Here is a 12162-nt window from a genome sequence, read left to right as displayed (position 1 = left end):
GTAGCACATGCCTTGTCCTGCATTTTACATAGATGCTAGGAATTGAACTTAGGTCCTCACGCTTGTGTAGAGGAACTCTGCCAACTGAGCTCCCTAACCCCCTAATCCTTTTCCTTTAAGAGTGTTCTTAGGACTGAAGTCCTAAAGAGGGCCTTCCTGAATTGAAGATTTGGAAAAGGCCTGGACATCAATTCCACGCTTGCCACAGGGTGTGAGAAGCCAGCAGCTCTGCAGCCGTCCCTTGCAGTCATTAAGTAGCCAATTAAAGGGCTTCTCTGCTCACTTAGAAACCATCTTCTCACCTTCCGAGCCCAGCAAAGTATGAAAACCATGTGTTTACAGTGAATCCGTTGCTATGAAAGCATGCTGCAAAATATTTTCCCTTTGATTTAGGAGGATATAAGAAGGGGAAAATGCCTGGCGGGTAGGAGCCCCTGCTGGGGGGAACCCGGCCAAGATGGGAGAGAAGTAAAGAACCGTGGTAGTCCACGCAGGAGTCACATCTACCCACGGAGGAGTGAACATTCTCAAGGCTCAGGAACACAGCTTCCAGCTGGGAATGCGGCTGAGAGCTCCGTGCTCCTTAATCTCTTTAGCTCCTATGCTTTCATGACTCATCCCCATCTGTCTAGGAGGGGCCTAGCTGTTGCCAGCTTGTGTCTAGAATTGCATCAGGTCATTTCTTCTTCTCTCCTTTGATTTTGTACCTCCATGTATTCTCCTTTTGATATACTGTGTGTGTGTGTGTGTGTGTGTGTGTGTGTGTGTGTGTGTGTGTAGACGTTGGGTATCTCTGCTCAGCCGATCTCTGCCTTATGTCTCAGACAGGATCTCTCACAGGCCCTGGACCGCACAAACCCAGCTAGGCTGGCTGAGCAGCAAACCCCAGGGCCTCTTCTGTCTTCCCCTCTCCAGCACGAGGAACCACTGCTGCCAGCCAAACACCGGTACTCGTGCTTCTGTGGAACCAGAGCCACCTCACAGCCCCCTCCTTTGGATACCTTTATGTCTTCACTCAGTTGTCCCCTTACCCTTGGGCCTGACTCGTCCATTTGTTTCTCCAGTGTCTCCAGTCTCTTGTCAGGCGTCGCCCATCATGAAGAGAATTGCTCCAGTGGGTGAGATGGGTCAATCTCAAATTAACCTCCAAAAGACGCCCTTGTCTGACCCTTCTCTCTGCCCTGGAGCTAGAGGTCCATGTGCTACCCCCACGTTTTACACAGGATCTGGGGTTGCCGACTGAGGTCTCCGTGTCTGGACGGCAAGCGTTTACCCACCGAGCCACACCCATGTTTTACACAGGATCTGGGGTTGCCGACTGAGATCTCTGTGTCTGGACGGCAGGCGTTTACCCACCGAGCCACTACCAGCAACAGCTTTTCATGAAGAGGAGGGGCAGGAGGGAGAAGGGGAGGCGGAGGAGCAGGAAACATGGAAACTTCAACCGTGTTGTCATTTGAGAAACTCACAGTCCTGAAACCCACAGAGAGACACTGGAGCACTCTGCCATCCTCCAAGCTTGTCACTGGCTTTAGCTTCTCCAGGATTCCCAACGCCCAAATCGGAGCAACAGATTTTAGAAACAAAAACAGAAAGCATTCCTGGGCTTCTGGCTCCCTCCAGAAATGTCACCTGGCGAGTGATTCCAAGGCACAGACGTCTCTATGCACATTGTGCACACAGACAGCCCCATGTACGTCATCCTAGCACCAACAACATGGTCTTGTCTTGCCTGAACTTTAACACCTGCAGTTCCGACAAGGACATAAGATAGCATGGCCACCCCGCGGTTCCGCTATGCTGTTGACTTCCTACCCGTTTATGTAACATCACATAACCAAAACTCTTGCCCTCGCGACATTTTTCTCCTCAACTTGATTTCCATTTTTAGAACCATCCTAGGTCTCAAGTACAAAGCCCAGTGGTGTTTGGCGAGATGAATGGGGTGGAGAAAACAGAATTAGATGGTTGGCTTTTATTAAATTCTAGCCTACTTATTTGACTTACCATCCCCAGCAAATACTTCTGTGCTGTTATACACAAAATTCTACCTGTCGTACCAGGGCTGGCACTAGCCACATGGGTCAAACCATATGGTAACTGGCAGGCAACCTCTAGCCCTTCACCCTCTCTGCCTCCACATATGACTAAAGCAGCCAGGATGCCCCCACTTCACCGGAAGCCTTTCGGTGATCCACACCCTTACGGGGAACTTGAGGGAGATCACACCTACCTTGTGGCCTCCTGCTGAAGCCATGACACATTTGGCACATAGAACATGACTCCGAAGAAAAGCAGAGGCTCGTTAGCGAATTTATCCAGATGCTTCTTCAGCGGCTTCTCCAGCTCCACCCATCTCGCCTGCTGGCTCTTGCTGAGAAACCAAAGGCCGAAGTAGTGTGTCTAGATAAAGGGTAAAATCGCATCAGTTGTGTGTCCAAGACCATACAGGTCTCCCACCCCAGCAACACCGGAACTCTGAGATGTGGGGCCAACCTACAAGGATCCAAGGTTCTTCCCCACCTGATACAGTCACCTATGTGAAGCATCAGGTGAAGCTCTCCTAACTGCATACGGGTCCACTTGTGCCAGGTGAAGGGATGGGGACAGGGCTGACTATGAGCAGGTATATGTACAGGAGTATATCAGCTCCTGGGCACAGAGACCAGAGGTCAGCCCTGGATGCCCTACCTCAGGAGCCAGCCACCTTGGCTTTTTAGGAAAGATCTCTTTCTGGTACCTGGGATTCACTGGTAACACAGACTGGCTGGTTAGTGAATTTCGAAAAGCCTCCTGTCTCCACTCTCCCAGGGCTGGGATTACAACTATGCCGACCAAGACTGGATTTTTAAGTGGGAGTTGAAGTTTCCCCAGCCCCAGGACTGACTTCTTTGCTGAGTCCAGAAGGACGAGTCCCTGTGTGAAAGGCCAGGATAATTCCTGCATCGATCATAGAGTAATTTCTTACTCAACTCTGAAGACAAACCCTGCCAGCTAAGAGCTCTAGCAATGCACAACATTTCAGATTTGAACCCAAAAGCCGCGTGCTCTGTTGGGACTTCAACGAGTATTTTGAAAGCAGTGCCCTGTACTGCTTTATTACATGTGAATTATGATAAAATTTCTCCCCCCTACCAAGTTTTGAGACCAGAAGGTTCTCCTCTCCTCAGCTGACTCCAAAGCCACCAGGGGCTCTTGGCAGATTAGGGTGGCATTTGCTAGATGAAAGTGTGATCACCACCCTAAAACTTGAAGCCTCAACCAGCTTGGCTACGAAGAGCTCGCTGACTGATGGAAACAGGTACCTTCATGCACCCAATCCTGTCTTTATATGAACGTGTGCTAGGGTTTCAGGATTAGTGCGAAAAAAAGAACCAGTTCGCTACTTCTGAAGATGCCTTTGTGTTTTGATTATGACCTCGGCTGGTTTACAGTGCACCTGGGGCTCTGCCCTCGGAAGAATGTTTTCATTACCAAGTTTAATTTCCAAAGGCATTCTTTCTGTCCTCACCGCAGCAGGCTGTCCCTCCACTCACCAGAGCCATCCCTACCAAGTCCCCAGGGATGCCGTGGTCCCGCTTTCTTAGCACACCAGCTGTGCCCTGGCCGGTGGAAGCCGGAGCACCACAGGCCAGCTGGGGTACGTGTCTCACATTGGTGAAAGGGTTCCCTCTACCTTCTCAAGCAACAAAATGCAATCCTTGGTGTTGAGGCAATGGGTTTCTCTGTCGAATCACACAAAGCCGACTGGGTCCGTTCTCACTCCGCTGTTTGTGTTCCAGGTTCTGTGAGCCCACCTGTGTTTCCACCACGAGCCATGACGCAGTCGAGGTCCACAGGTCACCTCACAGAAGAGCTCTGTGGCTCATCTACTTCCAGCTGTTCCTCTCTCTCTCCCTCTCCGTGTGTGTGTGTGTGTGTGTGTGTGTGTGTGTGTGCACGCGCGCGCGCGTGTATGTGAGATTCTACATACAAAGGAACCCCCGAACTCCTAGAGCTTTGTCCTTAAGACGAGGTGACTGCAAGTCTTACCCACAGGCTGCAGGGACGACTGTACCTAATTCCTGCCACCACGTCTATGGACCGTAGCAAGCACTTCATCAACAGATCAGATGACTCTTTTAACCAGCTCTTTTTAGCATCAATATAGGTCATGGTTTAGATCTAGATCCGCCCCGCCCCCAGACTGGTACCAGGATTCCCAGGCCTGTTGAGGATGCATCCTACCATGGAAGGGGACCACAGGACTCTGAGCCCTTCTTGTCCCCTCTTGCCTTCCAGCAACTGTGACATGCCTGATTTACTCCTCTGTGCACTTCCGGAAGCGTGTGCGGTCTCATCACCAGCACAAAGCAAAAGCACCAACAGATGACAACCTGAAACCATACTCTAAATCAACCTTCCCTCTCCAGAAGATGGTCACCTCGGGTTATCACAGACAGTGACAGAAAGCAGACACATACAGCTATGAGCCATAGAGAGCAAGCAATGCCAGGTAGGGGTGGGGGGTGGGGAGATGGCTTAGCTGGTAAAGGGCTTGCCAAGTCAGGGTGAGGACCTCAGTGTGGATTCCCTAACACCCACACAAAAGCCGGGCACAGCAGCACATACACACAGTCCTAATCAGTGGAAAGCCAGCCCGCCTAGACAAACTGGCAGACTGCCAGTTATTAAGAGGTCCTTTAAATAAATAAATAACAACGTGGGAGAAAATGAGGAGAAGACATGATACCAACCTCTGGGCTACATATGCAGACACACACATGTCCACACTCACAACACACACACACACACAACACAACACAAATATACACAGAAACAAAGAAAACAGACTAGTGGCTCACACCCATAACCCTAGCACTTGGGACACAGAGGAAAGAAGATCATGAATTTGAGGTCGACCTAGGCTACAGAGCCAAGACCCTGCCTCAAAACAGCAAACGGCAGAAGGAACCAGGTCTGACGGCACAGGCCTACAACCCCCGCCCTGGAGAGGTGGGCGCGGGAGGGTCAGTTCAGTATCGTTCTCAGTTACATAAGGCATCCGAGGCCAGCCAAGGCTACAAGAGATTCTGTCTCCAAAACAAGCAACAACGTGAAAACCACACACCAAAACAAACCAGAAAGGAAAGGGAATCGGTTGTATTGGCAACCTGTGAAAAGGCTGAAGGAAGCTGGACTAACGACAGATAACAGGTCTTAGACAGACAAGAAAGATAACCATGAGACCATCTGAAAGTCCTGTTGCAGACACTTCTGGGACATCGGGATAGCTGTGTGATGCTGGCGCGGCCACCGGGAGTCAGGGATGTGAGAGACTGGCTGAGCTCAGGCCCAAAGCGAGGGAGCCTTGATGCTTAGTTCAGCACCTGCCTGGAAAGGGTCCCAGGCACGACCTCATTGCACGGATTCCTCCACCGAAGACAGCAGCACACAGGGGTCCCTCCTTGCACTTGGGGTGATGGAATGTTTACAAGTAAAAGCTGAGACATCCTTAAGCTGTGACGTGCTGCGTAGTAATTTCCAGAGTTATGAGAGAACCCTTTGGAGAGAACCCTCTGGCGGAAGAAGGGAGCACACACCTGCCGAGCAGACTAACCTCTGCTTCCTCTAGAAGTAGTGTTGACATGTGTGCCGTATGTTTATGCTCCATACTTCATCCTAACCATAATATTCATTCAAATTTATATTACTCAAACTATGAAGGGAAGGCAGGAACAACTCATTGATCCATTTTGGGAGGAATTTTTAATTTGTTAAGATTTATCTATGTAATATGTTTAATTGTTTTGCATGCATATGTCTATGTGTGCCTGGTAGCCACTGAGGACAGAAGTGGGCATCAGATCTTCTGGGACCAAAGTTACAATGTTTGGTTGTGAACCACCATGCGGGTGCTTGGAACTGGACCCAGGTCTTCTGCAGGAACAGTCAGTATTGCCCTTCCTTGTAGGGTATTCTTTTAAATTTCTGTCTTTTCCTTCCCACCCACCAAGATTACTACACCAGGAAAAAGTAAACAAACACAAACATACACACACAAAGAAGGACCACTGAACAGAGTACATATTCCTGCACAACACACACACGCATACACGCATACAAGCATGCACACATGCACACACAGATAGACAGAGAACAACAAGTTCTGAGACCCTAAGTACTAATCTTGAACCACAGTAAACAGTAAAGAGTTCTAAATTAGCTGGGCATGGTGACTCATGCCTTTAATCCCAGTATTCGGGAGGCCGAGGCAGGTGAGTTCGAGGCCACTCTGATGTACAGAGTGAGTTTACTCTATGAGTTTGAGGCCAGCCTAGTTTACAGAGTGAGTTCCAGGACAGCCAGTACTACACAGAGAAACCCTGTCTCAAAGAGTTCTAAATAACAAAATAAACCACCCCTAATGAAAACTGAATTTGTAATGTAAGAGTTTGTTGCTGCTGCTGAAATATACCCTTTTCCAAAGGGAACAGAGCCGTCCCCAGTGGTTCGCTGTGCAAGTATCCTTTGAAAGAGTTAAAAGACTACTCGAGAAATGAGGCCCTACAGTAAGGAGGCAAATGAAATGAACAGGTGTTTATGAACAGATGAAGCTCAGACATCCAGAGGTCATGGGCAAATAGCCAACACCCTCTTGTTACCACAAAAATGCAAATCAAAACTTCCCTGGAGTTCCACAGCACCCCTGTTGAAATGACTCTCGGGGAAACAATGACAAACGCTAGCGAGGGTGGGGACAGACACACTGGGGGTGTGGATGTACTAGTGTGGCCTCTATGGAAATCAGGACCGAGGCACTACCACGTGACCTGGGAATACACCAAAGGGACTTAAGTCAGCACTCCACGGAGATGCCTGCTCACTCGTGACGACAATGGTGCGTGTCACCGTAGCCACGTTGTGGAATCAGTCTGGTGTCACTTAATGGACACACCAGTGAAGGGGTCAATAAAATGTGATGTGATGTATGTAAACCATGAAGTTTAACTGAGTGTATGTGTGTGTATATGTATGTGTATTTATATGTGTGTATGTGTGTATATATGCATGTGTGTATATATGTGCATATATGTATGTGTATATATATTTGGGTATGTGTGTATATGCATATATATGTGTGTGTATGTATAAATGTGTATATATGTGTATGTATGTGTGTATATATGTGTGTGTATGTGTGTATGTGTATGTATGTGTGTATATATGCGTGTGTGTATTGTGTAGAGCTATACTGAGATATGTAGGAGCTAAGGTTGTAGGTCAGTTGGTTGAGGGCTTGCCTGCCATGCGCAAGGCCCTAGGCTCAGTCCCACCACCATGACAAGCCGGGTGTGGTGGCTCATTCTCACAATCCCAGCATTTCCAGTGGACAAGCGGAGGGCTGGCAGGGGACAGGAGGAGTGAGTGAGAGCAAACACAGGTGAAGCACATAATAAAATACCTAAGAATGTCACCACAAAGCCTGGCACCTTGTATATATGTTAAAGTTTTTCAAAAAGGTTTAGGGGCAGGGAGCTCCTAGTTCAAGACAAACTGCCCTTGCAGGTGTCTGCAGCACACCTCTGTCCCGTGCTGTCTTAGAATGTTGGGCCCAGTTATCCTGCAGGAAGGAATGCACATTCGTGAGCCTCCTCCACGCCCTCTACTTCTCTCACCCTCCTCTGGCTGTTTCCACACAGGAGTGGAAAGCCTGCCCAGCTTCTCACACGGCTTTTGCTCAGGTTACGGTACAGCACGGGTTTATCTGGCCACATCTGGCCACAAGTTGCATCACAGGAAATATAATCAGACCCTGACAGTCTCAATCCATCTAGCTATGTACCAAGCAACCCCCCCCCCCCCGCCCATGCCTGGTCCAAGGCGCTGTCTCCCACACCAAGCGCAGCTGTGCACACACTGCTTCAAGTTCAGCCCAGTTTGGTTCCCCAGGCTCCACCACTAAACACTGGCACATGGTTGTGTGAAATGTGGCTGATGAAGCCCCCTCTCCCACTATTGAAGGAACCCGATACCCCTGACAAAGGCCCAGAAGGTCAGCTTTCTGTCCAAGGTACCGACCTAGCTGACCCTCTGGATACCTCTGGGCATAAATCCCACGTTGTAGTTTAGTTTTAAGCCTGAGGCTCTGGCGCCTTGAGTTCTATAGTGACGAAGAAAGGAGGCCATAAAAACCAGTTCCCAGGAAGAGGAACAACGACTAAGAACCAGCTGAGATGGAACAGCCTCGGGAGAGTCACAGGAGGATGGCGTTTTCACGTGAGCACGCCCAGGGTTTAAGTGAAATTTTGCATTTTAGCAGAAGTATAAATGTCTATATGTACTAAAATGCCAGCTAATGTCTGCAGTGACAGACAGATTTGCCACAATGCCAGAGTTCATGGTAATGACCGTGGAACGATCCCAGAGGATGAAGACCTTTCTGCAGAGTGCTGGACAGGTAGTTCTGTTGCCTGAGTGTGAAATGTCCCCATAAGCTTGGTGTTTGAACACTGGATCCCCAGCCTGTGGCGCTGTCTTCGAGAAAGTTGTGGACTATTTAGGAGGTGAAGATAGATGGAGGAAATGGATCACTGGGGGGTGAGCCTAGAAGTTTTATTGGCCCGCCCCACTCCCTGACTGTTTGCTCTCTGCTTGGCTGTGGAGGCAATGTGACCAGCTCACTCCTGCTAGCATGCCTTTCTCCCCCACTCCGCCATAATGCAGTCTATCCTCCAAGTACGAGCCCAAGCAAGTCCTTTCTTGAGTTGCTCTTCCAGACACTGGTCGGCAGCAAGAAAAGCAGGAGACAGAGCGGGGTCTGTAGGGAATCCTGCCCCTTCTCATTCTGCTGCGGACCTCACATGCTCAAAGGCAACAAGTATTAATAGTTCACAGTGTTGTTGACATGATTCCCCTGTATTGTCGTGCTGGGGATCAAATCCCAGCCCTCGCACACAGCAGACAAGCACCCTACGCCTGAGCTGCGTCTCCACCCTTCATCCTTCATTTATAATGGCATGATGTAACCGCACACACTAACAATTCACGGCAGAAGATTGTGGAGGGTTTGGTTGCACCAGTTTTGTGACCCATGGCATGGCTTTAATGCCATCTGTGAGGGTTACACATGCCGTCCTGGCAATTACGAGGGATTAAAGCCTTGATCTTAATGCAGGCATTCTGAAGAGGCACCCAGCCAGAAGCAGAAGTTTAGAAGATCTCACATTAAGCTCCAACAGGCTGCCCAGCTCGCCCAGCATTTCAGCTGTCAATCAAGAAGCGGGGCTGGTACGGCTCCGCCTGAGAGGAAGAAAGGAGTTCCGTGCAAGCACTGAAGCTTCTCTCAGGAATGAGAAATACCTCAGATGCAGCAAAGCGGCTCTCCCTGCCATGTTCCAGTGATTCTGGAAGATAAATCAATGTCCTCCACAGCTGGAAAACTGGAAGACCACCTTGTATGCACCCAGGCTCGATACTGCATAGGTCTGGGGATTCTAGAACGTATCTATACCTAACAAGGGGACTCTCCTCATTCTTATAGTCAATGTCTCCATGAAAATACAGGAAAACAAGCCACAGCGTAACAGTGAACCATAAAGCCAGTCATGATCCCATGCAAGCATTCTCCTGCGGCAACCAGACTCCCTCAGAACACACCCAATGAGAAAGACTTAAGAGTGAAGGCTGAGAAATAACCACCTCTGTTTCTACTGAAATGAAGGTATTACCACGACAACAGAGGCCAGCTAAGATTTCCAATTAGAATATTCACGAGACAAGAAACCAACACAAAATTCAAAGGCCCTAAATTTCCCCCTCACAACCTGCTCTGAGCAGCCTCTTACTCAGGATTGTCTGTGTTTGTGTGTGTGTGCACACACACATGCTGTGGTGTGTATGTGCCATGTGTACACGCGAAAGTCAAGGACAATTCGTAAGCACCAGTTCTCTCTGGGATCAAACTCAGGCCATTAGTCAAGCTTGGTGGCATCTACCTTTACCCAGGGAGCCAACTACTTTAGTTTTGTTTCAACTTGACACAAACCTAGACATACCTGGGATCCTAACTGAGGAACTGCTTACACCAGGTTGGCCTCTGGGCACATCTGTGGGGCATTTTTCTTAGTTAATGATTAGCCCACTGCGGGCAGTGCCATCCCTGGACTGGTGGTTCTGGGCGGTATAAGACAGCAGACTGAGTGGGCCCAGGAGAGCGAGCCGGTAAGCAGCAGCCCTCCATGGCCTCTGCTTCGGTTCCTACCTCCAGGTCTCTGCCTTGAGCTCCTAACAGGCTACCCTAGATGATGGACGGTACCGTCTAAGATAAAACATACCCTCTCTTCCCCCAAGATGCCTTCAGTGTTTTTATCACAGCAACAGAAAGCAGAGCAACACATTCTCATCGGACCCCGTGCTGATCATTTTGATCATTTTAAACCCCAGCTGTGGTTAAAGAGGTTACAGAACTGAGGCAGATCCCACAGGTTAGGGAATGAGGTTTTCTTGTCAATCAAATAGTCCGTCCCTACATCAGACAATCAGAGCTGTTACCAAGCGCCACTAGACTAACCTCAGTCAAGCCACACACCCCTCTACAATGTGCACTCACCTTTCTTTGATGGGAAATGCATACTGAGTCCCTGTGTCTCTGAAATCTTTACACATGAGAGTAGCCAAGCGTGGAAGATGAATGCTACAGCTGATAGCTTTGAATAAAATGCAAATCTGTACAAGGAAAAGAGGTTAAAATGGGCAACAGTCCCCATTGGTGGGGAGGGGGCAGTCCTGTGTTTAGCCCCTTCCTCTTCTAATTTTGGATGGAAGACATTCCTGTTAGATGTACAGAGCCTGTTCCTTGAACTCCTAGAGAGCTACGATTGACCAGGAAGGGTCACAGCTCCAATGTTCCCTGTCACAGGATGAAAGTGAAGAGCCAAGGAGAAAGCGATTTGCTCAGAGGTGACAAACCCATTGAGGGCCGCCAGCACAAAGCCAGCGTGAAAGCTGAACCACACCTCAACACTGAGCTGCCAATCACGCAACAATGCACACGTGTCAGGAGCCTCTGAACTGCTCCCTTCATCCTAGCTGACGAGGTAGTTGTAGGATCATCTGGGGTTGCCCTTTGACCTCTCAGAGGGAAGCCAGGGTTGGCAGAGAGGAACCAGTACTGCACACGTGCCCCAACATCCCTCACCTCTCACTGCTCCCCAGAGCTCTGCTGGTAGACAGGAGAGATGCCTTTGTACCACTCCCCCGACACACACACACACACCCTGCCAGCCCCCACCCCTACCGCACCCTCACTCATCCCCTCGCCCTCCTCCTCAGTGCAGGCGGTTGCTCTTGATTTCCTCCTCCCTGAAGATCCAGCTCTCTTTGCTGAGGAGGACATTTCATCTTTCCTACCTGAACGCCTAACGTAGGCTTCAGGTCCAGATTCAAAGCACGGAGGCCGTGTGTGTGTGTGTGTGTGTGTGTGTGTGTGTGTGTGTGTAGTTCAGGGACAAAAGCCTCCCACAGAACTACGGTCACCCTGCAGAAGAAGCTGCAAGGAGGAGGGTTGGACCTCAGGTGTGGCACATGGACCATCAGCCTCCTCTGTCCCCTGAACCCCAGTGAGATCCCAGGTGTCTCGGAGCTTCCTGAGGCTCAGGATTCCTGGGTCACTCAGTGTAGGCTACTCTCTGCCCACAGGCGGCCAACCAGCCAACGTGTCATGTGGCCATCAGGACTCAAAATGCACAAGCGTGGACTCCTTACAAGAGTCTCATCCTGGATGCCTGGGAGATGAAAACAAGGAGGCCACTTTGCCACAGCAGCCACACACTGGAGACCTGCCAGTGTGGTGTGCATGGCTGTGACCCCAGCTGGCAGTCTGGGGCAAGAGGATCACACGTCGGAGGCCTGACTGGTAACAAAGTGAGACCCTGACTCAGAAACCCGAACAAACCACGAAGAAGAATGGCTTGCATGGACCTCAAAGAAACGAATACCTGTTTTACCGCTCTCCCTGGGGATGGAAAGACAGCTCCGCAGTAAAGTACGTAACATCCAAACACAGGAATGTTGAGTTCAATTCCCAGAACCCACACAAACATCCGGGGTATGGCAGGCTTGGAGTCCCAGGGTTTGGGAGGGTGGGGACAGAGACAGGAGGATCCCTGTAGTCTAGACAAT

At 49.7% G+C, this 12162-nt stretch overlaps 1 protein-coding gene across 1 annotated transcript in view; it reads right to left on the bottom strand.

Annotated features, from left to right (window-relative positions):
• Positions 1-12162, bottom strand: part of Ptpn14 (protein tyrosine phosphatase non-receptor type 14) — a 136322-nt gene that overhangs the window by 66994 nt on the left and 57166 nt on the right. The window contains exon 3 of the mRNA XM_057769737.1: positions 2234-2403. Within this exon, the coding sequence (XP_057625720.1) occupies positions 2234-2403 (170 nt within the window). The remainder of the gene's footprint in view (positions 1-2233; positions 2404-12162) is intronic.

Source organism: Chionomys nivalis, chromosome 5 (assembly GCF_950005125.1).
Source record: "Chionomys nivalis chromosome 5, mChiNiv1.1, whole genome shotgun sequence".
In the NCBI taxonomy this organism is placed as follows: Eukaryota; Metazoa; Chordata; class Mammalia; order Rodentia; family Cricetidae; genus Chionomys; species Chionomys nivalis.
The sequence above is the reverse complement of the archived record's forward strand: the minus strand, read 5'-3'. Positions and strand labels throughout refer to the sequence as shown.